The sequence below is a fragment of the Branchiostoma lanceolatum genome, chromosome 11, assembly GCF_035083965.1.
Source record: "Branchiostoma lanceolatum isolate klBraLanc5 chromosome 11, klBraLanc5.hap2, whole genome shotgun sequence".
NCBI lineage: Eukaryota > Metazoa > Chordata > Leptocardii > Amphioxiformes > Branchiostomatidae > Branchiostoma > Branchiostoma lanceolatum.
This window is the reverse complement of record NC_089732.1, coordinates 14626021-14653328: the sequence shown is the minus strand read 5'-3', so window position 1 is coordinate 14653328 and position 27308 is coordinate 14626021. Positions and strand designations below refer to the sequence as shown.

Here is a 27308-nt window from a genome sequence, read left to right as displayed (position 1 = left end):
GATGGAAACTTGCATGACATTGAACATCCATTGGCTGCACTAAGGACAAGGTCCTTGCCAAACGCTCTGAACCCGAATCCGATGTACGGGCAAGACATCCTTAATCCTGCGGATCCGATTGCACCGAATCCAACGCCAAACGTTCACAAAGAAGCCAGTTGTGGTGAGTCATGTTTGCATAGACTAACATTTGCTTTGTCATATCCAAAGTTGTAAGTAACATCGGTCGATAATATTTGTCTCTCTGTGAGTGCTTATGTGTTTGTGTAAACGTACGTTTCAATTTGTGTGTTTGTGTTTGTGTGTATATGCGTGTGTGTGTGTGTGTGTGTGTGTGTGTGTGTGTGTGTGTGTTGGGAGGCAAGAGACATATGATTGAAAATCAGAGTTACACTGCAATTTTGTAATTGGATTAAAAGTCCGCATGTCATCAGTTGTGCTTACGGCTTTAGACACCCTTATTCAATCATTTAAGAAACAATATTCAATATTTTCAGATGATGAAGCCGCCTCTAGTTCAGCTCTGAGTGAGGACGATGTCCAGCCGTATGCTGTCAGATACCAGGAAGAAGGCGGTGCCGGCTGTTCACCATATGCTGTAGCGTACGGGGACCAGGATGACACCGATAGTTCCAACACAAAAACTTCTTCCAGCTGCAGCAACGATACCGAAAATTCTGCCCTTGATGGAAACTTGCACGATGGTGGACATTCTTTGACTACAGTCAGGCTGACGTCCGTGCAAAATGTTCTGAACCCGAATCCGATGTACGAACAAGACATCCTAAACCCTGCAGATCCGATTGCCGTGCAAAACGCACCGAATCCAATGCCAAACGCTAACCAAGAAGCCAGTTGTGGTGAGACAAGTTTTGATTCACTTTGTCATCTTTGAAGTGGCAACTGACATTACCCACAATGTTTTTGTAAGTGTGTGTGTGTATGTGCGTATGTCTGTATGTGAGTGTGTGTGTGTGTGTGTGTGTGTGTGTGTGTGTGTGTGTGTGCGTGTGTGTGTGTGTGTGTGTGTGTGGTGGAGAGAGAGTGTGTGTCGGGAACTAAGTGAAATTGTATATCAGTGTAACACAGCGGTTATGTAAATAAAATAAAAGTCAGTATGCTTATGTGCCTACAGCTTTTTCATATGATAGTGTATTCATTTATTCATTGCACATTCGAGATCTTTTTGGTTCAATTAAAATGTACTATGATATATATATGCTTTTCAGTGTGTCCATCTCGCTTGATACTAGCTGCCTTCATCGTAGCGCTTTTGATCAGCACTGGAACTTTTGCCTGGTTATACTTGAGCACCAACGTGCCGGATGATCAAAAGGCAAGTGTTTTATCATTCTACCTATGAGACTTTCTTGTTATAATTTTTTTAATAGAGTTTCGCAGTTACCTAGATTACCAGGTATGCCTTGCTTTCATGCTTCTTTTCAGGACAAGTAAGGTAGTTTTTCGACCCACTCCAATCAAAAGAATATTTACTGCAGGTTATTCATTATATTCCACCGGAAGAATTTGAATAAGCCCAAATCAAAATCCACACTGCAGCAGATAGGGCAGTGGCATATCGGCGGGTAGCTGGGCGTTACCATTACTGAATATAGCAGCAACATGCCTTTCTGTGTACCTCTGTCCAAAAGGAAATGCTGTAGGCTTTTTCCATAAGTTTCCAAAGAGACTTTAATGAGCTACACATCTGGCTTGCAGCATAAAACTTAACACAGACGTACGGTCAGCAGAGCATGTTGCTACTAATAGTAATCGTTATCGCCATATTGATTCGGGTTCAGTCTCTGCATAAATTTAAGATCATTGAGAACTAGGAAAATGACGTTATCTCATTCTCTCTACAGCCGACACAATCTGTGAACCCTCCCCACTCTTGTGACCCTGCCTACTTTAGGACTGAGGCGACGGCAGTGCCCGATCCCATGTCTAAACCTATGGTAAGCTGCTTCATATTCATCGGCCAGTCGCTACAATAGCTCGCCCTAGGAAGTAAGCAATGTCTTGTGGTTAAAGTTATGACTTTAATCAAAGGGCTCTTGGTTCGAGTCCCTGGTAGGCCTCGATGTTGTGCCCTTTGAAAAGGCTATTTCCTCACTCGACTCATGTGAAAATGAGTACCAGGCTTAGGTAAGGGACGTACTATGAGACGTGACGTAACGTCGGTGGTCCTGTGTTTAAGGGGCGCTACACCTTGACGTGGTTTACAAAACAAACGAAGAAAGAAAATTATCCATTATCATACAAATTTAATGCTATGTTCTTATACAATTTCCTCTTAGCTTATAAGGATAACCATACGATCTAGCTTGACTTATCTCATGCATTGTATTTGACATTATTCGTTGACAGATGCGTTCTGTGAGTGGCCAAACAGCAGCAATAGTACAATCGAATTCCAGCAGCTCACATGATGTCACACCGCCAACAGCCCCCAACAGCACACAAAGTGCCACACCGCCAACACCCCCAGACAGTTCCCAAGGTGCTAAACTGCCTTTGACCACCAACAGCTTACTAGGTGAATGTACTCAATTTCGAAGTTGGTAGAGAAGAGCCAGGAAATTGTTCAAAGCTGCCCCGAATTCAACAGTAAATGTTACTTTGTCAAGCGTACTCTTATCATTGTATATATTATTCCGCACTAAAGAAAAGGCAATAGAAAAATGAACTTGATTACTACTTGCACGTATCGCACCAGCCGACATTCCGGTCCATTGAACCTAGAAGAGTCCTGAGTTATATACATTGCCATGTGTATCAGTGCGTCCACCTGTATGACTGACGATTATATCATAGACATGTGAATAGACACTCATTGTAAATCTGAAATACATGTAACACTGGACTGACTTGCTGTTGCAGAAAACTACGCAGAAAACGTTACATCTAAGCAGAAGCAGATCGTGATTGGTGGGAAGGGAAAGGCCCCTGGAAAACTTGACGAGCCAAATGGAGCGACTGTTTCTGCCGAAAATGAGGTATTCGTCGCTGATACATACAACAAACGCGTCCAAGTCTTTAGCGCGACTGGGGTTTTTCTCCGCCTCTTTCCAACGGTCATCCCGGGTGAGAAAGGCCGAGTAATGTACCCTTCCGACATTGCCGTGGACAAAGAGGGACATGCATGGGTAGTGGGGAAATATAGGTTGTGTCCTGACAAGATTTATGTGGTACAGTATAGCCAAGATGGCCAGTCAGTCACCATGATTGACTTGAAGCGAACAGACTGGTTCCCCAAAATCGCAGTCGACACACGAAATAACAAAACCATCGTGCTCGCTTCAAATGAAATCGTCATGTTTAAACCAGACGGTTCGTTCGACGGAAGCTTTGGCAAGGAGAAAGGTGTTCAAATGAAACACGTCACATCAGACAAGGACGGGAATATCCTTATTACAGACCCGTTCAAGTCAAACGTCCACGTGTACAATCACTCCGGGCATGCAATTTTCACATTCCATCCAGTCATCCGCGTTGGACGCAATCGCAGGGAAAGGGATCTCAGAGGCATCTGCACGGACTCTATGGGTCACATCATCGTTGCTAACTGGGCGAACAGTCGGGTAGACATGTTCACAAGCCGCGGGGAGTTTATCCGCACTATCGTTAACATTGAAAAGCCACATGGTCTTGCTTTGGGACCCGAGGGTGATTTGGTGGTAACGAATGTATCTGACGATATTGTGACAATCATTCCTAGCCATACGCTGCATCAGTAGCATTTCCTTTTTTCTGTTGTTTTCATTTTACTGACAAAAGTACTGCCAAAACTGGCTCTAAATGGTTACTTTGTGATTAAGGAGAGGGAAGTTCTACATTAAGGATCAGCAAGGGCAATGGTATTAATTGTAATGAATTGTTAATTTGATGAAAATAAGTTGTGAAAGATGCATTCATGTTCAAATTATTAATCTTGTAAATTCCAGTAGCTCTAGTGACAGTGTTCCCTTTAAACAAATAATTCTTATATATTGCACGTGATAACTTCGCTGTAAGTACTTGCACAAAGCTTATTCGTAAGCTACACACAAGTTATTACATTGGTTGAAAACAATGTTGGCATTTTCAATGTGCGACAACACAATTGTTATCTGTTTGAGGACATAAGGCATACATAAGCTAGTAGCAATACTTTTGTATGTGATTGCAGTGTTTTTTCTAGTGCTGTAAGTGAAATAGGGCCTGGCCATATTCGTCGTACGATCTTTAGCATTCAATCGCGATCTGGAATCATTGTTGGGACAATCAAGCATGTGCTGTACAAATTCAGCCGTCTTATTACGGAAAATTCTGCATTTGATCTTTGCCAACGATGTGTTCCGTCCCAGAGTTCTTGAAATTTTTACGTCATAAAAATCGCACGACGATCTACGACAAATCAGACCGCGCCGAAATGAAAGTGCTGTACGTATGAAAACGTTTTCACGAAGAGTTTTTGTCGATGACGACTGGTACCTTCACCATCATTTTTATTCATGATTGCTTCAGTGATATTGTCTGTGAGGGCTGATTGTTCATTTTGATTAATCACAATAAACATTATGCACTGATTGCTTTCCTGTCACGTTGCACGGTGGTGTGTTGTACCATACATGCGTGGGTGTGCTGTGATTTGCATGTTAAGTGCGAGGCAGTCTATCAACTTGAAAATGATTGAGGTAATTTTTTTAACTTTCGTTTAGACAGAGAAGTTGAAATATTGCATTATTTGTTAAGAGCTCCACGACTTTTGCCATATAATGTAAACTCTTACAATTGACATATGACAAATTTTCTCATTGAATTTGTCTTTAAGGGCTTCATTCCCAAAACTATATCAATTATTAATCTACACAATTAAAAGAAATGTCCAAAGTATGGAGGTTTTAGCTTGGCAGAGGTGCCTATCGCAGTATTTTTTCACTGATGATGCAAATAAGGCCATGACCTGCTTGATTTATGCCTAATGATGTTTTCTTTTCGTTAACTTTCAAAGGCCACAAAATATAAGATTTGTCTCCGTCCCAACAACGGAATTTTGATATTTTCAAACAAATTATTTTAATAAGGTTTAATTTCCAGCTTATCATTCTTTTGTGTCAAAATCAAGTAAGGACTCCAAAAGCAAAGTTAAATTTCTTTCAAACGTGTTTGCTGTTTGATCTAAACATGGTCAAAAAATGGACATTGACTTGCGGAAACATTGATTATGAACAAAGTTTTTTACAAGAGCCGACGTTTTGATGACTGTCTATCATCTTCATCTTACGGAGTGACATACACTTTCGTTGGCTGATACAAGACGGGGATGCGCCAGGTCTCCTGTCCGGGTGAACCACCGTATATACGTATGGCTGGTACGAGCTAGAGGCTCGCCAGGCCCCCATCCGGTCGATTTGTAGTGAAATATAGGTTGGGTCCTGACAAGGTTTAAGTGGTACAGTATAGCCAAGATGGCCAGTCAGTCACCACGATTGACTTGAAGCGAAAAGACTGGTACCCCAAAATCGCAGTGGACACACGAAATAACAAAACCATCGTGCTCGCTTCAAATGAAATCTTCATGTTTAAACCAGACGGTTCGTTCGACGGAAGCTTTGGCAAGGAGAAAGGTGTTTATAATATGAGACACGTCACATCAGACAAGGGCGGGAATATCCTTATTACAGATCCGTACAGGTCAAATGTCCACGTGTACAATCACTCCGGGCATCTAATTTTCATATTCCGTACAGTCAGCCCCCTTGGACACGGGGAAGGAGATCCCGGGCCCAGAGGTATTTGTACGGACAGCATGGGTCACATCATCGTGGCTAACTCAGCAAACGGGCGGGTAGACATATTCACAAACCGCGGGGAGTTTATCCGCACTATCGTTAACATTGAAAATCCAAATGGTCTTGCTTTGGGACCCGAGGGTGATTTGGTGGTAACGAATATATCTGAAGATATTGTGACAATCATTCCTAGCCATACGCTGCATCAGTAGCATTTGTTTTTGTTTTCATTTTACGGCCAAAAGTACTGCCAAAACTGGCTCTAAATGGTTACTTTGTGATTAAGGAGAGGGAAGTAGCTACATTAAGGATCAGCAATGGCAATGGTATCAATTGTAATGAATTGTTAATTTGATGAAAATAAGTTGTGAAAGATGCATTCTTGTTCAAATTATTAATCTTGTAAATTCCAGTAGCTCTAGTTTCAGACAGTGTTCCCTTTAAACAAATAATTCTTATATATTGCACGTGATAACTTCGCTGTAAGTACTTGCACAAAGCTTATTCGTAAGCTACACACAAGTTATTACATTGGTTGAAAACAATGGTGATATTTTCAATGTGCGGCAACACAATTGTTATCTGTTTGAGGACATAAGGCATACATAAGCTAGTAGCAATACTTTCGTATGTGATTGCAGTGTTTTTTCTAGTGCTGTAAGTGAAATAGGGCCTGGCCATATTCGTCGTACGATCTTTAGCATTCAATCGCGATCTAGAATCATTGTTGGGACAATCAAGCATGTGCTGTACAAATTCAGCCGTCTTATCATGGAAAATTCTTCATTTGATCTTTGCCAACGATGTGTTCCGTCCCAGAGTTCTTGAAATTTTTACGTCATAAAAATCGCACGACGCTCTACGACGAATCAGACCGCGCCGAAATGAAAGTGCTGTACGTAATGAAGACGTTTTCACGAAGAGTTTGTTGTCGATGACGACTGGTACCTTTACCATCATTATCATTCATTATTGCTTCAGTGATATTGTCTGTGAGGGCTGATTAATGATTTTGATTCATCACAATAAAACATTATGCACTGATTGCTTTCCTGTCACGTTGAACGGTAGTGTGTTGTACCATACAGGCGTGGGTGTGTTGTGATTTGCATGTTAACTGCACGACTGTCTATCAAAATGATTGAGGTAATTTTTAAACTTTCATATTCAGAGAGAAGTTGAAATATTGCATTTTTTTTATTTAGAGCTCCACGACTTTTGCCATATAATGTAAACTCAGAAAGACATATCACAAATTTTTACATTGAATGTGTACATAAAGGGACCATTCCCAAACCTATATATATCACATATTGATCTACACAATTAAAGCAAAATGTCCAAAGTATGGAGGTGTTGGCTTGGCAGAGGGGGCTATCGCAGTATGTTTTTTTACTGATCATGCAAATATGGCAATGACCTGTTTATCATTGTCATTAATGGCTCTAGAACTACGCACTTAGTATATGCCGGGTAATTAAACACTCTTATTCCCGAATTTCTTTTCCCTCATCTACTTCCCAACGTGTTCCCGAAGTACATGGATGAAACAGCAATACCTCATTTGACAATATTGATTTATTTACACAATGCGACAATACGGAAAACTCAAATATTCGTCACTTTAAAGGTAACTTATTACTAACTTACTTGACATGTTTCTATTCCCTTAGAAAAATACTCCACGACAAAGCGAACTATCTGTACATCTTACACCGACCTGTGCATAATCAATTGGGAAAAATCGTTACCCTAATGGGGTTTATTCATTAGATACCATGTTTAGATAGCTTCTATATCTTATAGTTCATTAGATATAGAGGCTATATAGAAGCTGATAATCATGATTTCACCATGAAGTCAAGTTTCAGGCCAGCCATTATTGTTAACGTGAAATCAAAGTAAGCATGCGTAGTGGCACCCTGTTGTGTCTATTTCAGCAGTGCTGTATAAGGCTGCAATGGGAAGAAAGGAAATGAATAAATAAGTACAAGTGGATATGATATGTAATTAAAATGACACAACCTATCAATCGGTTGTGCCAAAAGGAATAACCGCTTTTAAAGAACTTTAGAACTTTATTACGCGACTATTGTAGCAGGTACAAAGTATGGCAACAACAGTAAACATAGAACAAGACATAAGTATGAAATAAAACTATTCACTACAACAAAATGACTATCTTAGGTTTTACATGATTCAAATTGGGCTAATTTTTAGTATCATTATGTTCTCTAATCACAAAATTACAATCTTTTATATGTTTGCTGTGATCACCTTGAAATCCTGCAGTGTCCTGTCTAGACGCGCTTTCAGCTGAGGAAAGCTCGGCCTGTCTTCAGGTAAGGTGTCCCAGCACGTCACCATTATAGCGTATCTGAATGGGTTAAGAAAAAAAATATGATACATACTGTCTGTATTAATATACCAAAAACCGTGAGTTTTGATAGATAACCTAAATAAAGACAAAATAGATGGGAAATGAGCAAACGAGCTAGTTGAAAATATAATTGAATTTGTCCAACTGCAATACAACATGTCATTCTTAGCTTGAAAGTTCATCTGTGTTGGTAAAAATCATTCTGAAACAAGATTTAACTGTAATTTCCAACACAAGAATTGGACTTACCCAAATATTCGACTGTACAACACCAGTCTTTGCCAAGGAGTGAGCAATTCACTGCTGGGGGGACGTCACGTTATGCTATCTGGATTGCTCACACATTGACTGGTGCCGTTAAGTCGAAAATTTAGGTAAGTCCAATTCTTGTGTTGGAAATTACAGTTAAAACTTGTTTCAGAACAACATGTCATTATAAATGATGCATCTTGATCAGATGATCTAGCGGTTTTTAGTATTGTGATTTGTGTTTTCAGCTTTGGAATAGTACATCAGAGAAATCTTAAGTTGAATTGTGCCAAATGACAGGAACTTCATACTCATACATGATTCAAATCGTAATATAATCTGCATGAGGGCTGCATACAACTTTAGTGGTGAAAAGTGCAATGTTTATACTTGTGACACATGTGAGATGAAGGTGAATATCATCAAACTTACACGTATATGATGTGATTTACATAGTTTGCCTCATTAATGAGGAAATTGCACGATAGCTTCCTAAAAACCTATCTTTGCAACGCATGTGATTTGAAATTAGAGGATAATGAATTCATATAGATTATACTGATAACAGACTCATTTCCAAGTCTACAATGAGCAAAGGCTGCCAAAACTCATTTACAAATGATATAGATTTCATATTTGTGAAATATGCACGTCATGTAAAAGTGGACATTTTTAGTCTTATATGATTCAAATCAAATGATTTCCATAGTTACTAACAACATTGGAGAATTAAGCATCGGAGTAAGTGGGGAACATGATGTTTATCATACTTTCGTTTGCTTTTACACTAATCTTGTAAATATGACATTGATATTGTTGGCACGACCAATTGTATTGCTTGATTATGGGAGCATTGGGAGGCTTCTTCTCTTTAGTTTTTTTTTCTATTATCTTATGTATTGCCATCTTGGCTTTTTAGTTTTAGTTTGTGTATCATTTATTAATCATTGAGTAAAAGAATTAAAAAAACAACAACATTGTAATGAGACAAAATAACTTTGCGAAGGTCCTTAAGAATACGATCCAAAAATTGATATCTTGATTTTTTTTATTTACACATCCTCCGGACAAAGTGTGGGCTTCTCCAGCCTGCCGCCATCTTTGATCATGTCGATCATCCTCTTCCCGTTCATCCCCTTGTAGGGTTGTTTTCCTGGAGGAAGGACAGAATTGCTGAAAGGTCGATACAACAACCTAATCGGTAATCCTATAGAGGTATTTACAATTGGTAGTGTTAGTTTTCTCCAGAGCACCCATTAAAGAGGAACTGTTGAAATACAACCAGGCCCCAGTATTGCTAGGTTTCCAACCCTGAGTCCGACCGGGCTGTTTGAGAAACCAAAGAATAAAAGCTGCATATCAAGAATATACATAACGTATGGTAAGGAATCATTTTTAAAAGTTTGGTGTGTTTTGTTGTCTTCTATGTCATAGTTCCCACAAGCTGCCCGGCCGGGCCCCGGGTTGGAAAATGTGACCCTAGCATAAGTTTGCTCATGAAGGTCGTCTACTGTGTAACTTTGCGAGTGAACATTCTGAACATTGATCTCGGCGACCTACTTCAGAGAAAGAGCATAGCCTGACTTACCAATAGTCATAATCTCCCACAGAAGGACTCCGAATGACCACCTGTGCAGCACAAAAGAGATCGAGGTGAAAGAGAGAAATAAACTTTGTGAGACAAATACAAGTACAAGTACAATAAAACGAAGCAATGCGTTACAATAATCAAAATAATAAGTAAAGCAAGATTATAGAAGTAAATATTGGTCATAAAGCGCCTTTCATAAGTCTAATAAGTTAATTAATTCCAAACTGTTTCTATGGTAAATAGTTGGATGTCAAGCTTACAAATATGAAATAGACAAGACAAGCCTCCTGATACAAATGACTATTCTAAGCAATTCATTCATGAACGTAACGATTTAATCAGATACATTGTCTGAATCGGTTTCAACTTCATTGTGTAAAACTTAAATCACTGGTGCAAACATAATATTCTTTGCGCACGTAACGGCCATCAATGAATAAGTGGAAATGATAAAAATAAATATTGTAGGGAGGGCGACAATAAGGTGCAATGAACGAGATCCGTATTCTTAAAACATTAGACCATTCGGCGTAAATAGTTAAATAAATAAATGTTTGTATTAGAACATGTCGTGGTACTCACACGTCACTCTGAGATGTGTACACGTTGTAGAACAGGGATTCATATGCCATCCAACGCAATGGTAACTTGCTCTGAAATGACAAAGGTTGCTTTTTGGTTTGACCTGTTGAAAGCTAAAAAGAAATACTATCTCCCTCTCCCCGCTCTCTCTCTCTCTCTTCCTCTCCCCCTCTCTCTGTCTCTCCCTCTCCCCCTCTCCCCATGCCATCACTCTCTCCCCCTCTATCTCTCCCCCTCTCTCTCTAAATACATATGATGTATCATATGTTTATATATAATAATATATCATAAGTGACATAGACTAACTTAAAGACAAATTGGTATGAAAATCTCCCTTAACCAAAAGCACATTTACTTAGTAATACTCAGTGTTGTAACTTGTTTTTACGGCCTGTGCCCTCACCTTGGTGCTTTTGACGTATTCGCTACTCTCGTATATGTCCCGCGAGAGTCCAAAGTCAGATATCTTGGCCTCGAGGTTCTCTCCAAGAAGTACATTCCTCGCTGCTAGATCACGATGCACGCACTGAAATGATAGAAGTCATTGTAAGCTTAAACATATCGTTTTGATATCGTTTCAAATATCATTTTGAGCTGGCGTGAAGCAAGCATTAATTGCTAGCTTAAATTCAATAGATACCTATAGACTTTCAGGACGATAAAGAGTACCGACTAGTATAGTCCTCAACCTAAAAATACACCAGTTTTAGCCTGACGTACGCTTCCAATGGTACCTGAAGCTAGATGGATACCAACGAAACTGAATTTAGCTGACGATGACGTACCGTCATAGCTGCTAAATGACTCATACCATTGGCCACATCAATGCCAAATTGGATGAGTTGTTCCATGGGGACGATGGAAAGAGACACCGGCTGATTCTGATACTCAGAAGATGCGTTGAGCTCATCAGACTTGGAGGTCAACCAGTCTTTAAGGCATCCGTTAGGGGCGTATTCAACCACGATGCAAAGATGGCCTATCAAAGTGTGCAATAAAACACAAAAAACTACAATTAGCATGACTGTACCGAAAATGTATGATAGTATTTAGTAAACTGACAAACTGCAATGTTTTTGAGTACCAGGTACGATCAAATGCATTCTAATCCAACGTATTCCAGAATTTATAATTAGTTACGCTTCTGTACGTTTGTTACTGCATGGTGATGTCATCCCCTGTGATTGTACATAATGTAAGTAATTTGCGTTTGGGAATGCACTTGTGCTGCATTGCTATGTGAACCAGCCAGAATTGCATTGAAGAAGGTGACAGATGGTCACCAAAACGTCGGTGGAATAAATCTCTTGTGTCAAAAGAGTATTTTTTATTCAGCTTGAGAAAATGCTGACAAGATTTTTTTTTATTATTGCAGATTTTCAGATACCAAATCCAGCAATATTGACAAACTCACCGCCTGTTGTGCATGCTCCAACTAGGGAGATTATGTTCTCATGATGGCCGACAGTAACCAGGATGTCCAGTTCTCCCAGGAGGTCCCTTTTGTCACTGCCTGACGCAGAGTCTGTATTCAAATATACAACGTAAAATGTTAAACAATATATTATATTCTATCTCAATGTAACTACACAGTCACAGAGATTGCAATTAAATAGTATGATTGAAAGGTTTTAGGTTTGATATGCATACAACAATGAGGTCTTCAAATCTTGAGAGAGAACCACCACCTACATGTTATACTGCCTATATCTCATTCTGCACGTTGCAACGGTACCGGCAACGCACTGTTATTCACTTGAATGTAGCAACACCAGGAACTGATCTAGATACAGAATGTACTATAAAAATGGGAAATGTTCGCGTTAGTTTTATGTTCGTGGATTTGTAGTGAAGTCTTCACTGCGAACACCCATCTCTGTCTTCTGCACGCATACCCCCCTTGTTTCAACGTTAACCGCGAACTTAAAACGCGAAAATTACATCCCGTGTATATTTCCCCTTTTACAGCATATACAGGATTATTACCGTCAAGACGAAGAGCTAAGGGTAAAACCAACCTTTAAGTGTTTTTACAGCGACAGCTTTAGTCACTCCGCGATTCCGAACTTCACCAAGTCGCACTTCGCCGAACTGGCCCCTGCCAAGCCACCTTCCAAGCTTCAAGTTCGCTTGAGGGATTTCCCAGTAGTTGAGGGTAGAGGTTGGAACATCTGGTTGGTTCTTTGAACGGAGATCCAAGCTTTAGTTTCGTTATTTATGAAATAGCCACACATATGTTTGAATACTATGCAATGCAATTGCAACTACAAACCAAAGATTTCACCTTGCTGATGCTGTTCACGAACGATTATATATTTGTAACGCCTGTAAGTAGACAATTTTTATTCACAAATTTTGGAAGAGAATTCAATATGATTGATTATTATTTAAATATCTATTTTCATATCTATTCTAAGTCTTAAATTATATCATTCCGTTAACTTTACTTCAATCAATTTTTAGTTTCTCTATAGTTACCACCCATGCGTAATGACAACCTTGGACTAGAAGCATTTATCACACACACACACACTCACACACACACACACACACACACACACACACAGACACACACACACACAGACACACACACACACACACAAAAATTCATTCGTTAAAATCTAAAGGATAGGTAGGAATCAATGATACATTGTTTTTGGAAATCAATTGGCATAATTACCGGCTTGGCTGAAGTCTTCAGCTCCATAAGCAGCGCCGTCAGTCTTGCTCTAGGCCCGGCCTTTGGTATCACGTCCTTCAGGATGGCGTCGTTCATGCCACGCAGCGCTCTCCCGTCAACGTCATGTTCTACATATATAGTAATTGCAATTGTCAATTTCATATTCTTATTAACGCCATAATGGAAATAAAATATGACATTGTCTCCCTACAACGCAGGTATACTAAGTAACACTCGGGTTACTGGAAAATGTTTGTGTTAAGATTTTTGTGGTACAGGTAATGTACAGTGGTATGATGATGAAGACTCACCTTCAAATTTTGCTGAAAGCTCTTTCAAACCATGAGCTTCAAGGAATTTCTTGACGTCGTGAACAGTCTCTAGTTGTGATAAACGCCTGCAATCCTTGGGGACAGAATATATTATATATGCATACATACATACATTATATATATTTATATATATATATATATATATATATATATATATATATATATATATGGAGAGAGAGAGAGAGAGAGAGAGAGAGAGAGAGAGAGAGAAAAGAAGGAGAAGAAGGAGAAGGAGGGCGAGACGCACATAATACATTGTGGGTGTGCCAGTTAATTTCAAATTAAATTAAAATTGAGACATTTGATTGAAGATATTTTACCAACCTTCTCGACATCATCCACCGTTGCGTATGCCCCATTTCGAGTTCCACTACCGCTTGGTTCAACGTTATCTTCGATGTTGGTCAATGCAAGACCTCTATTAGCAGTCTGCCTATGGGCGTTCTTCCTTCTATATTTAAGGTTTTGAAATAATATTGTTAATGACATTAAGGAAAGTATCATCGATGCAATTGCTGTTACAGTTTAATGTCACCAATTGCGTTTCGATGAACAAACGCTGTATGAGTATCGGTTTGCATAGTGTTTACTTAATCTGTAGACAGTGTTTCCAGTTGAACTGACCATTATTAAATAAATTGTGTGTTCTTCTTTTGAAAGGGATACTGTATCACAATACAGTCCTTCATTGATACAATTGTGGATTTCACGAATGCATTGGCAACAAAAATATCAGTTTAGAAATGTTTGTAATGTACAATAATCTATAGATTATGATTGATTATAATTTTACGGCTCTTGTTGGCAAATGTGTCACGGCAATCATTATAAAGACAATGAAGAATCATCGTATTGAAAACGATTGCCGTGAATAAGTCTTGAAAATGGTAATTATATTAGTCTCATCACTCACCGGCAATAGTATATCACGGCGGCAGCAACGATTCCGAGCAGAACAACCGCAGAGGCCGTTGTAATTATGGCGATAAGGGTTGTCCTGTTATAGGATGGGCCGACCGTTGTGTTCGATGGGCCTGAAATTCATACATCATCAATTAGACTATTTGGTGGTTGTGGTGGACCCAATAGGGGCTGTGCGTGCAACCTCCATGGAAGAGCTCTACAGAGCTCCTTCATGCAGGTTGCTCGCACAGCCCCTTCTCGGTGGACCTTAAATTCATACGACAACCTGAACAAACTTGCTAGGGCTGTAGTTTCCCTATCAACTTGCGATATCAATAAAAGAATATAGAGAGCGCAATAAGACTGCTATTTGTCATAATTAGTCGAATTTTCACTTGTTCAGCTTGCTCAAATAGTTAAAGTAAAGTTACAGATGAACTTACCGATTGACAACAGTTCCGTACACCGACTGACTGATATCAGAAACTAATTTAAAACAAAATGCAAACCTCTTTCTGGTGTGACTGATGATTCGACTACTGCATGAACCAATGTTGGGGTAATGGTTGAAGACACTGAAAGAAAACATTATGTTTTGTAAAGATAAATGAATAAATATCAGTTATACCTATAGTTTTAGTTCTCCGTCTGATATCTTTCTGCGTATTATAGTATACGACATAAAGTACTTCCAGGAAACTTCAAAGGAACTAAAAAAAATACTTACCTCTTTCTGGTTGGTCTGATGATATGGCTAATACATAAAGTGGTGTCGGGGTACTACCTAAAGACACTAAAAGAAACCAAAGCTCATTGTTTTCAGACATAAATATAAACACAAAAATTCGTAAACTGGAAGACTCTCCTCGTAATTATCTTATGGTGTAAGCACAAGAAGAACCCTCCATTTACAGGCTCCAGTTTACTATTGAAGAGACTATAAACATTAAGCTTTATTTAACAAGTGTTTTGTTTTTTGCTCGCAGTACTCTTACAGTTAACCATCCTTCTTCGAAGCCTTTGTGCCTACCTCTTACAGGTATGATCGACAAAAAGCGAGTGAAACTAGTTTTTTTTGTTTACTACGGTAACATAATCGGACAGGAGTTTTGCCACAATAGTGATAAAAGATTAAAATAGAATTCTGCCAAATAATATGAATCTCACACACGAATACATTTTATGAAACAAGACCAACATGTTGCAACTGTAATAGATTATTCTGCTTACGATGTTCTTTCCATAATCTTTGTTCGAAATATAATATTGGACATGAAATACTTCCAGGAATCATCTAAGTCTAAGAAATTAAACCTAATACAAACCTATTTCTGGTGAGTCTGATGATGTGGCTACTACATGAAGCGGTGTTGGGGTAATATCTGGAGACACTATAAAAAAAACCGTTTTCAGACAAAAATATCAACACATATCTTTAAAAATCCGTAAACTGGAAGAAACTTATCATCATCTCGTGGTGCAGGCTTACTCATTACGAGCTGATCTTGGAGAAACTATAAACATGTTCTAATTAAAACGTGTTTGATTCTTGTTCGCAGTAATCCTCTAGTTATTATATATATCGTTCTAATATGTCTTAGTGTGCTGTCTCTTTACTTGACTTGATTAAAAGGAGTGGTTAACTCTCTTTTTTTAAATTGCCACTTTGAAGTTACATAGAATGGTAAGGGAAAATGTTAGAAAGATATTCACTGAGTGAGTGAGTGAGTGAGTGAGTGAGTGATTGAGTGAGTGAGTGAGTGAGTGAGTGAGTGGGTGAGTGAGTGAGTGAGTGAGTGAGTGAGTGAGTGAGTGAGTGTAGTAAGCCTAACTGCTATCTATGTTTTTTTTCTGCCGGACAAGATCATATCTCACCATTATCTACTAAACACAATTACACCCAGTCACTGCATTTGGCTAATGGGAACATTGTAAGTTATAGATAATTGACTGGTTTGCTGCAAAGCACAACTTAGTACTACATGCATGTGAGTGTCGGACAATGTGATTCTTATTGCTTCGTTCATTTGCAAGAGATGCAAATAGCAGCAAAAGCCGAAAAATACACTTTATTGCCTCCGTGAAAACAGAAGTACTGTTTTGGATGCTTTCGCGTGTCTGCTCAATTGTCTGTATGTTTGTGTTCCCGGATATTTGTCGTGAGCATAACTGCACATATTGTTATGATATCTGATGTGCACACAATTGAATGCAGTTTTTGCAAAATAAGACTAACATAGATAATGCAGGAAACAATTCTATCATACCGGTGTTTTCCATTATGTTTTGCCCTTGACATGGTATATATTTTTGTATGGCATATACCTTTTGAAGTCGTAAAGAAGTGATTTAGGATTGGGGTCTTATGCAGGTAATTCTGCTGCAAGGGCATTTTCGTTTAATACTTAATAAGGGCAACTGAAGGTGTTTAAAATCAGACGCAAACTATGCTAATCGTGACCTAATTTTCATAATCAATCAAGCTATTATTGTGGTGTTTTCCATCATATGACTTCAAATCCTGCGACATTTATCTTTATTTTTGAAACAATAACCAACGCTTATTCAGCGCCTCTATCTGCTAGTGTGTGCTCATTAGCTGTAGAATTGGTTATCACTTTTACCTAGTATGCATGTTGGGCTTTCTCCAGACCATGTCGCGGCAGCCTGACACCTCAGGCTGGACTCTCCTACCAGATGGTATCCAAGGTTACAGGTAAACTGGACCACGTCGTTATATTCGGCACCACCGTTTATGGCACCATTCTCTGGAGCCGGGAGTTTCGGGCAAAATGTACATTTGTAACCGTTTGCTTCGTTTATACAGGTTCCGACCCGGGGACAGGGGTTAGGGGAGCAGAACTCTGTGGACCGAAAACAAACATCACAATTATTAGATGCCAATGGAGCATACTTGATAAAAAGGATAGTCTTCCTGAGATTTACCTGAAATATCCAAGGAAATGTTAGAAAGACTTTGACCGCTTGCTTGGCTGAGTGAGTGAGCACAGTAAGCTTAAATGCAATCTAAGTTTTCTTTTTTTCTGCAGGACAAGATGATATATTTTGATTATCAACTAAGCACAGTTACACCCAGTCGCGGTACAACTGGCTATAGGGAACAGAGTGAGTTACAGAGAATTGAATGACTGTACTGCTGCATAAAACAGGCTGAGCTCATGAGAATGTCGGACAAAATAGCTCTTCTGAAATGTAAAAAAAAAAGTTATCTGACAATACTGCAAACGTGTTGACACAACTTGATTTGCATGATTAATGAGTAAATCATGTAATCCCATGATAGAACTTCACTGTAACATATGTAATCTTTGGCTGCCTAAACAAAAGCAAATACCAACTTTGGGAATAAGTTCTGATTTTCATATTTGATTTTCATTTTTAAAAATGCCATAGTGTCTTTGTGGCTCGATTGGGACAATTCATATTTGTGATAAGGTGCACATCACCACGCATAGCGCATGTAGATGTTGAAGTAATTTGCCTAATTAGTGATGAAATATCAAATATAATTCGGCCAAAGAATATGACTCTCACACATGCATACATTTTATGAGACAAGACCAACAATTGTAATACATCAAACAGTTTATGATCTTCTTTCCATAATCATCGTGCGTATTATAGCATTTGACATAAAATACTTGGAAACATCAAAAAAAATTAAACCAAATACAAACCTCCTTCCGGTGGGTCTGATAATGTGGCTACTGCAGGAACCGGTGTTGTGGTGATATCTGAAGACACTAAAAGGAAACAGGGCATTGTTTTCTGACAAAAGTATCAACACTTAGCTTAACAATTCGTACACTGGAAGGCTCTCATCATTATAATCTTATGGTGTAATCTCACTCGTTAAGGAAGAACCCTCCCTTGACAGAATCCAGTTTACTCTGTCGCGAGCTAATCTAGGAGAGACTATACACATTAACCTCTAAGTAACAAGTGTTTGGTTATTGTTCTCAGGGATCCTCCAATTAACCACTGTAAGCTGCCTTTGTGCGCTGACTATTACAAGTATGAAATTGAAAAAAAGGGTAACGTTGGGTAACCTAAATTCGGGATTTTTCCGATAATGGTTGACTGAAATCAATCTAGCAGAACAATAAACCACCCTTTTTTTCTATAATTCTGTCAGTATCATGTACTATCTTTGCACTAATCATATATATGGTAGATTTTGTCTCTAGTCGTGCTGACACCACAATATTTCAACTTAAAACTACCGTCCGCCGCACGCAGAATGACAGTGCTGTCGGACAGGGGGGCACATTAATTCGGGAGAGAAGATTCGTCTTGAATATCTTACCGCTAATCACATTTTATACAGCAGCTATTCGTTCCATCCTTGGCTTGAGGAGAGTGCTATGGATATAGACGTGTCCAAGTAAAAAAATACACGAAAAAACGGCCGTACCGCACACATCAGGCCAGTTCGGGAACAAGCCGTGTGTTGAGTCGGTTGAACTTCACTCAAAGTCGGCCCATCGTCATCATCGGGCAACGTGTAACGTTACATTATTCATGGCAAGTTAGCTGGATGCCGTAGCAATGGTAATACTACTATGTCCATGTGTTCCTTGTTGTGTTAGGAGCAAACTTTGAGGAAAATATCTTCCTCAGTCCACTATCACACGCAGCATTTAGACAAAAAAGTGTTCCTCACAAACCTTTGTCGTCTGCTTGACAACAGGATTCTGGTTAACAATATGGCGGCGGGAAAATACACGTGCCGTAGGGTGTAGCAACAGAGAGGAGTTTTGATGATTAATCACACTTAGAATCCAGTTGCAGGTTAGCAAAAGAGATTGTAATAAGTTGTCTTGTAAATAATTGTGTTTAGCAGGAAGCGGATGTGACATTTTTCTTATAAACCAGCCGACAACAATGTTGTGTAATTCTCCCACCAAGCCCTCAGACTGTTCCAATAAGGGACGGAGAGTTTTTAACCTCGTCGCCTTCTAATGCATGGTTATCGAAGCTTTTCAGACAGTGTTCTGAATACGTTAGTCTGTCAAGTTTGCATTTCTAGCGGTATTACTGATGTTGCATCTAGCACATATCCCTAAATACCCCGTTTTCGAAAAATCCCGAATTTAAGTACCCCGCGAATTTAGGTTACCCAACGTTAATAAGAGAAACTCTTTTTTTTTCATCACGGCAACACAATTTCCGAGACGTAGGCGTATTTAACAGTACTGCTAGTTTTGCGCATTTGCTGTTTTTTATTAGGTAATCACTGTTACCTATGCATGTTGGGTCTGCTCCAGACCATGCCGCATTAGACTGGCACAAGCGGTTGGAATCCCCTATCATCTGGTATCCATGGTTACAGGTGTACTGGACCACGTCTGCATATGAAGAACCGCCGCTGATGGCACCATTCTCTGGAGCTGAGAGTATAGGGCACCATGCACAGATGCAACCGTTTGCCTCGCTTATACAGGTTTCGTAAGACGGACAGGGGTTTCGGGAACAGAACTCTGTGAACCGAGAACAAAATTCACATTCATCAGATGCCAGAAAAGCATGCTTGATGAAAAGGAAAGTCTAATTGAAGTTAACCTGAAATACTATAACAAAAATGTTAGATAGATTGAAAATATAAAAGCCCTCGATGTAAACAAAGCATTTTGCTTGACATGTCATGTCTGCTAGGTCATCGATGTTTGACAGGGTTTGATTTGGCAAAGTTAGATTGGGGTAGGTAAGGGCAGGGTTGACCTGAGTTTAAATTTTACTTCGATCTGAAAATGTGGACCTTTAATGTGGACGTCATTAACCGAATTAAGTCAGTGTGGCCTTGTGTCGTTACACGAAAAAATGCCTAAAACACGTCAAAAACCTGCCGGAACCCATCCTCTGCTTGGAGAGTATTATGTCGTCACTAAAATTGTACAGCTTCATCACATCTATTAGATGTAAACAAAGCCTTGGGTTATTTTACATTTGACGTGTCGAGTTATCAGTTATCGGCAGATTTTACATACGAACGAATCTACGCTTTTGGGGCAGAGGGTTGCCAACTTTTCATATCACCATTCGTCACAGTGGTCTTAAAATTGATAAACGCAAGCCAAGATATAGTGTTTTATTCCGCCCACATTTCCTTTATTTTGTAAAATACCACACATAAAATGATTGCAAATAACCTAAGACAATAAACCAACTACAAACCTCCCAGTGTCCTTTCACTGACGTTCTGACTTCTGTCACTGTGTAAGTCACCGATTTTGGCGACGATCCAGAATTTGTAATTAGTATAGGGTATGAGGTTTTCCACTGTGTGGGTGAATGGTAGACTTGCATTTTTTGTAACCTCGACGGTAAAAACATCGGCACTCCCTTCTTGTTGTACGGAAATCATAAATCCCTGCACATGATCCGCGTATCTAGTTAGGTTCCAGGTTAGTTGAATCTCCCTTGATGATGTGGCTGCTACACGAACCGATGTTGGAGTAAAATCAGAGGGCCCTGAATGTGTGTTTAAAGAAAAAAATGTACGCCAACACTTAGCTTCAAATATTTTGAAAACGGAAAGACTGGATACTTTTATACATAAAAAAATGACGGGCCTCTGCAACTATTTGTAAATCTCCATAACAATAACTGTGCCATGCAGCGGGCCCTTGTTCTAGTTCCTAGTAATGTTCAATGTAACCATTCTCCTATAAGGTGTCTTTGTGCCCTAGCCTGGCCACTTCCACGTAAATGTATAAAAAATAGAAATACTTGAAAATACTAATGGCATTTTGTATCTTGATTAAACAATCACCAAGGCGTATTATATTCAACGATTTGTATCACTGTTACCTATGCATATTGGGTTTGATCCAGACCATTTCGCGTGAGCCTGGCACCTCAGGCTGGACTCTCCTATCAGCAGATATCCATGGTTACAGGTAAACTGGACCACGTCGTTATAATCAGATCCGCCGTTTATGAAACCATTCTCTGGAGCTGGGAGTATCGGACAATATTCGCAGGTGTAACCGTTTGCTTCGTTTAAACAGGTCCCGGCGTAACAGGGGTTGGGAGAACAGAAATCTGTGGGCCGAAAACAAAAATCACAATTAAATGCCAGAGAGAGAAGCATTCTTGATAAAAAGTAAAGTCTTATTGAAGTGACCTGAAATATTACAGGGAAATGTTAGAAAGATTTTGACAGCTTGTATGGCTGAGTGAGTGCAGTAAGCTAAACTGCTATTTAATTTGTTTTTTCGGATAATTATATTATCATTATTCACTTATCAATAATTACAGTTTAACTATGAGGCCATAGGGTACAGAGTAAGTTGAAGGTGCAGAGGATTGACTGACTAGAAAAAACGTAAATGATTGAGGAAGTTTTGGACAGCATGGCTCTTCGTTCTAAAATGTAAAACGAATGTGAACTAGAAATACTGAAAACATTTCGACACATTTCATATTCCTTTATCTCCTGTATCGAACGGATATTGAGTCACATTCAGAAGTGACATTGTCACAGAATTTGGATTAGATTAGTTTGTCATTCCTATTCATATTTAATATTTACGTTTGATGTTTATGTTTGAATTTCCATTAAACTAATGGTATTGTTTTTGGCGGATTTTTGGTCACCTGGTGGTTTTTTTCGGTACTGCAGCAGAATTGTCGGTTTCTGTATCATTTGTCCTGGACATTTTTGTGTTGTGGTACTACAGGGACGTTTTTGTTAAAATCTTCGAAAAAGGATACTCCAGGAAAAGAAGGATCATGGGTTTTCATGATTTCGAAATATAGATACCTTAGGCAGAGATGAACATAATACAATCATCATGCCGATTGTGACTTGGGACTTACTTGTAGGAAATCCTATAATTCCATAATAGGACCTCAATACATGTAACTTATGTGATTTATGGCTGCAGGTGAAGCATCTATAGATACCGTTTGTGCCAATAGGGTGGTACTTTGTAAAATGGAAATCATTTGCATATAAGTGATTAAATGTTGAACAATTGAAATGTTGAACAATTGAAATATATTATGCCAATTACAATCTTTCCGCAATAGATGAGACAAACGTGCTAAATGCTTTCAAGGTTAAATAAAGGTTGAAAAAAAATAGAACAGACATTTACAGAAGCTCTAATCATCTCACAGAGGTCTCAGGTCTCTGAAATCTTATTACAAATGTACAATATTATAGCAAATTAAGACTGAGCATGGCACTTTCATTCGTATCTTAAGTCCGTTAACTATTATAGAAAACTATACACTGTTAAATTTGTATGTCAGAAACATATACTTGCCACTAAGAACGCAGGTTGAACAGATCAAAATCAAGAAGAAAACGTCCACGGCCATCTTTTTTTACAAACGTCTTTCGTTCATGTGCACAATGATAACTCAGCAAGAATCTTTCCGCTGAACAAAAGTAGTTCGCTACTCTGACACAGTTGTCTCTGCGATTGATTATTTGATCACAGTATAATCATTGCTAACACATAAATGAGGCCATCGTAATGATAGCCATCTGCCTGTGCAAAGTACGATTTCATATGCTCGTTAATTTTCGTGACGTTTGTTGTTTTTAGTCCGAACAAAACAAGACCAAAGCACATCTTTACGTACATACATATCCTTACGCACAATTTACATGTACATCAAATCACTAAAGGTCAACATTTAGAGTCGTCGAACTGGTACTGTAGCCGTGGGGGAACCAATTATTTGGGCACCTATCTGTTAATGGCACGATTATCTTTTGTTAGGACTAAACAAATATGAAGATTTTCCAGATTTCTCTAATCATTATCAACATTTTGCAGTTAAGACGATACCTCAAATCATTGTGACAAACTTGCGATATGAACTATTGGGTACGTAAAGAAGCGTAGGATCGTTTGTGTGGTTATGTCTTTGTTGTATCGTTAATTGATGAACCGGGAGGTCAAACTAAAATTCCAAACATTGTTCAAGGATTTGTTGACATCAAAGGGCTATCCTCAGGGAGTACTCGTTTGGTGAAGACATTCAAAGGCTAAGGCCCATCCCTATATAGCGATTTTATCTTCATAATTTGGGTGACATTTCATATCATATGTCATTATTGGCACATCCTTTGCAAAAATTCCACTTGTTTATTTTCAGAATTTCACCACATTGTTCGTTTACGGTGTATGTTTAGTCAATTCAAGAAATGATGAATATTTAGAAGAACAGGTCTTTTTAGATACGCAGCCACAATGTTATTATAAAGATTTCAATTAGTGCTGTACATTGTTACGAAAATAGCCCATTCTGCCTGTATACCTATCAGATACCGTAAATAGTTAAACATTCGGCCTACGGTTTTACAGTTGTTTTTGTAAATTTTTGCTTTCTTCTTCAATGGCAGTTTATGTACTCCTTTATTATATCCTATGCTTACTTATATCTTCGAATTGGTTTTACACTTTGTATGCCTTCGACAAAATGTAAAAGCCCCTGGCAGTCCCCGGCGTAAACAAATCTTAAACCTTGTGGCGCATATTCGTTTGACCTATCTGGTAGGTCACCGTGCAACGATGGCTGACAGGGCTGGGTTCAGCAAAGTTGGATTGGGTTGGGCAAGGGTCGAGTTGATCACCTAAATTTCACTTCGATCTAAAACATTTCTCTCTCGCATCAGTTTTAGGGTGCCCAGGGGACGTAATTAACCAAATTAAGTCAGTGTGGCCTTCTGTTATCACGAAGACTGCGCAAACAGGACTTCTTTAAGATGTAAACAAAGCCTTGAACAAGGTGGGGCATTTTACGGTTGACCTGTTGGGTCATCAATTATAGGCACAATAGACATACAATATAAACGATTCTCCACTTTAGGGGCAGATAGGTTCTAAGTACATTAACTTCTTCAAATCACTGCTTCATCGCAATGGTATTGACACAATAAAACATTGACATAATCTTCAAGTTTGTTCATTCGTGACGAAATATAAAAGTGTCTGTAACAGCTAAGTATCCAGATAATTACCAGGCTTTCTGCGCCTACAAAACCTGTTCAGCAACACTGACTGTTGACCTCAGTGATTCGCCAGATTCGTGCGTAGTGATATGATTGTACGCGAAGGAAGGATTCAGTCGCCTATCTTAGAGCGATAAACCTGAAGAATACTAATTAGCGAATGGGAGTCTCTACACTAATTTACTAAAGACAACATGGTCTTCACAAGTACACGGCAGTCACTGATAACGTTTACGTTGGCAACAGGGGTCAATTAAGTTGTTACTGCAGTGATAATTGTAGTGTTAGGGCAGAGCACTACTTTTTGTCAGGCGGAAGGCTGCTTGTTTTCAGAGTTATCATTTTGCACATGGGCAAAAGAAGGAAACGATTATAAAAAGATGGCCGTGTACATTTCGGTCTTGATTTTGGTGTCTTTATCAGGCGTTTACACCGGTAAGTACATGTATCTGACATAACTATAGTGTGTATAGTTTCGACATGTGAACTTTGAACTATAGATAGCAGTAGCCTACTCTGTATTCATTTGATATATATGCTATAGTATATACTATATAATTAGCAGATATATGCTGAAATGTCATGCTGCTCACATTGCAGTGAAGTACTTGTAACCCCAAACTATGACACGATACATAGTTTGGGTCAGGTTTGAGATGTTTGTAATCTGCAATAGCCATACGTATCATCATCGACTGCTGGTATGGCAAAATGCCATCGATGTTTGGCAGACTTGGGTTGGGCAAGGGTTGGGTTGTGGAAGGTTTGGGTTGGGCTGTTTCGGATAGATCATTTAGATGTCAAGATAGTTTCAGATTTTAGTCAATTTGTTTTCGCTCGGTTGCATAAGTTTAAAACTTTAAAGGTGCCAAAAGGATACCACTCACAAAATTAGGTCAGCGTGGCCTTGTGTCGGAACCAAAAATGCACCTTCAGGACACTTCTAAAGTGTAAACAAAGCCTTGAACAAGGTGGGGCATTTTACGTTTGACCTGTTGGGTCATAAATTATCGGCACAATGCAGCAATGACACACATACAGACAGGCATACACGAAAGAATGTATGCTTTGGGCTAAATGCTTAACTACATGTTTTCACAACATTATCCTAGGACTGTGTTGTTGACAATGACTGCAAAATCTGGGTGACCTTTAAGCCCGTTTTAATCTACTTAAAGCATCATATTTGTTATCTTTTAAGCACATGAGGGACAGAGGTTTCCTGGTAGGGGGATTCAATAAAGCAACTACGGACAACCAAATATTGAGAACAGCGGATGGGAAGCATTGACGTTTCTTAAGTCTCAACTTAACGTTTGTTTATTTAAACTGTAACTTTCCCAATCTGCTGCCGAATGGGGAAGTTTGTCTGATTTATGATAACGTGCCAAAGAGGACGTATGCATCAGCCCGATAGCACATACAGGGAATTCCGAATGAATGTATACGTCTTCAAGATGCTTGGTATTTTTAAGAATATTGTTTACCGTCATAGCTTTGATACCGTCATCTAAACACTCACAATGCAATATGAAATATGAATGTAATGGCTGTTCACGTAAGAATCAACCACCCAGATAAGAAAGTAATGTTTCTGACATATTTTCCTGCTTATGATCTTGTCCTGCAGAAAAGAAAAGAAATTACATAGTAGTTAAGCTTACTGCACTCACTCAATCAGCCAGCCAAGCTGTCAAATTCTTTCTAACGCTGTTTCCATAGAATGTCCGGTAACTTTCATGCGGAACGAGATTTAGACTCTGACTTTTCTGTGTTTCTCTGTTATCTAATAAATGTGTTTTTCTTTCTTTCGACAGAGTTCTGCTCCTCCGACCCGCACCCCTGTGCGTCTTGGGAAACCTGTATAAGCGAAGCAAACGGTTACATCTGTGCATTTTGCCCGATACTCCAAGCTCCAGAGAATGGTGCCATCAGCGGCGGTGCCAAAAGTAACGACGTGGTCCAGTTTACCTGTAACCATGGATACCAGCTGATAGGAGAGCCCACTCTGAGGTGCCAGGTTAACGCGAAATGGACTGGAGAAAGCCCAACATGCACCAGAGGTAAAAGTGATTATTTAAAAAAAATCTAACTATCAGAACCAGCAGCACTGTGCAGCGTGCCTCGGTGACTGTGTTCCCGTGATGGAAAATGAGTTTCTCCCACTTTTTCGCTTTTATACTTGTAAGGGTCAGCGCACAAAGACAGATCAGAAGGATGGTTAAATGGAGGATTACTGCGAACTTGAATACTTGTTAATTACAGCTTTTTAAAAAGTGTATAGTCTCCATGAGATTAGTATGCCACAGAGCAAACTAGAGCCTGTCAAAAGAGAATTCTTCCTTAACGAGTGAGTTATATTATAAGATTAATATGATGATGGACGTCTTCTTACGAATTGTTAAGCTTAGTGTTGATATCTTTGTTTGAAAACAAAACAATGGGCTTTGTTTTCTTTTAGTGTCTTCAGATATCACCCCAACACCGATTCATTCAGTAGCCACGTCAGCAGTCACACCAGAAAGAGGTTTGTATTTGGTTCAGTTTCTTTAATGTTTCAAAGTATTTTTGTCGTATACTATAATACGCAGAATGATATAAGACGCAGAACTAAAACTATAGGTGGGCTGATATTTCGCATTTCAAAAAACATATAAGGTTTCCAATTGCAAGGTCTGACTCTTTTTTCAATCTAAATTTCCTGTTATTCTAGTCCCAACAGCACCACGGAACGTGAGACTCATGAACGTGTCTTGGTCTGAGCTTCGTGTGACGTGGGATGATTCGAACAACTTCTACGGTCCTAACAATGGTTACATTATC

At 39.1% G+C, this 27308-nt stretch overlaps 1 protein-coding gene and 2 long non-coding RNA genes across 3 annotated transcripts; 1 reads left to right on the top strand and 2 right to left on the bottom strand.

Annotated features, from left to right (window-relative positions):
- Nucleotides 1-7333: 7333 nt before the first annotated feature.
- LOC136444814 (uncharacterized) lies at nucleotides 7334-9554 on the bottom strand. The gene is made up of 3 exons (XR_010757326.1): nucleotides 9463-9554; nucleotides 8055-8154; nucleotides 7334-7732 (listed from the first exon to the last, which is right to left on the bottom strand). It is a non-coding gene; the product is annotated as an uncharacterized lncRNA (long non-coding RNA).
- Nucleotides 9555-9962: 408 nt separating this feature from the next.
- Nucleotides 9963-13093, bottom strand: LOC136444297 (fibroblast growth factor receptor 1-like). Its single transcript, XM_066441810.1, has 7 exons — nucleotides 13058-13093; nucleotides 12598-12760; nucleotides 11994-12104; nucleotides 11365-11558; nucleotides 10983-11105; nucleotides 10580-10650; nucleotides 9963-10035 (listed from the first exon to the last, which is right to left on the bottom strand). Exons 1-7 carry the CDS (start codon nucleotides 13091-13093, stop codon nucleotides 9963-9965), a joined length of 771 nt encoding a protein of 256 aa, XP_066297907.1.
- Nucleotides 13094-26307: 13214 nt separating this feature from the next.
- LOC136444815 (uncharacterized) lies at nucleotides 26308-27307 on the top strand. Its single transcript, XR_010757327.1, has 3 exons — nucleotides 26308-26548; nucleotides 26947-27012; nucleotides 27199-27307. It is a non-coding gene; the product is annotated as an uncharacterized lncRNA (long non-coding RNA).
- Nucleotide 27308: the final 1 nt, after the last annotated feature.

What these genes read in the sequence shown, in the direction of transcription:
- LOC136444297 (XM_066441810.1), bottom strand. Translation starts at nt 13,093, where the DNA reads ATGCTTCTAGTCCAAGGTTGTCATTACGCATGGGTG. An exon ending in GTTGTCATTACGCATGGGTG is followed by an intron (nt 12,761 to 13,057) that starts GTAACTATAGAG and finishes CTCCGTTCAAAG; the next exon opens with AACCAACCAGATGTTCCAAC. An exon ending in TACACATCTCAGAGTGACGT is followed by an intron (nt 10,036 to 10,579) that starts GTGAGTACCACG and finishes TGTGCTGCACAG; the next exon opens with GTGGTCATTCGGAGTCCTTC.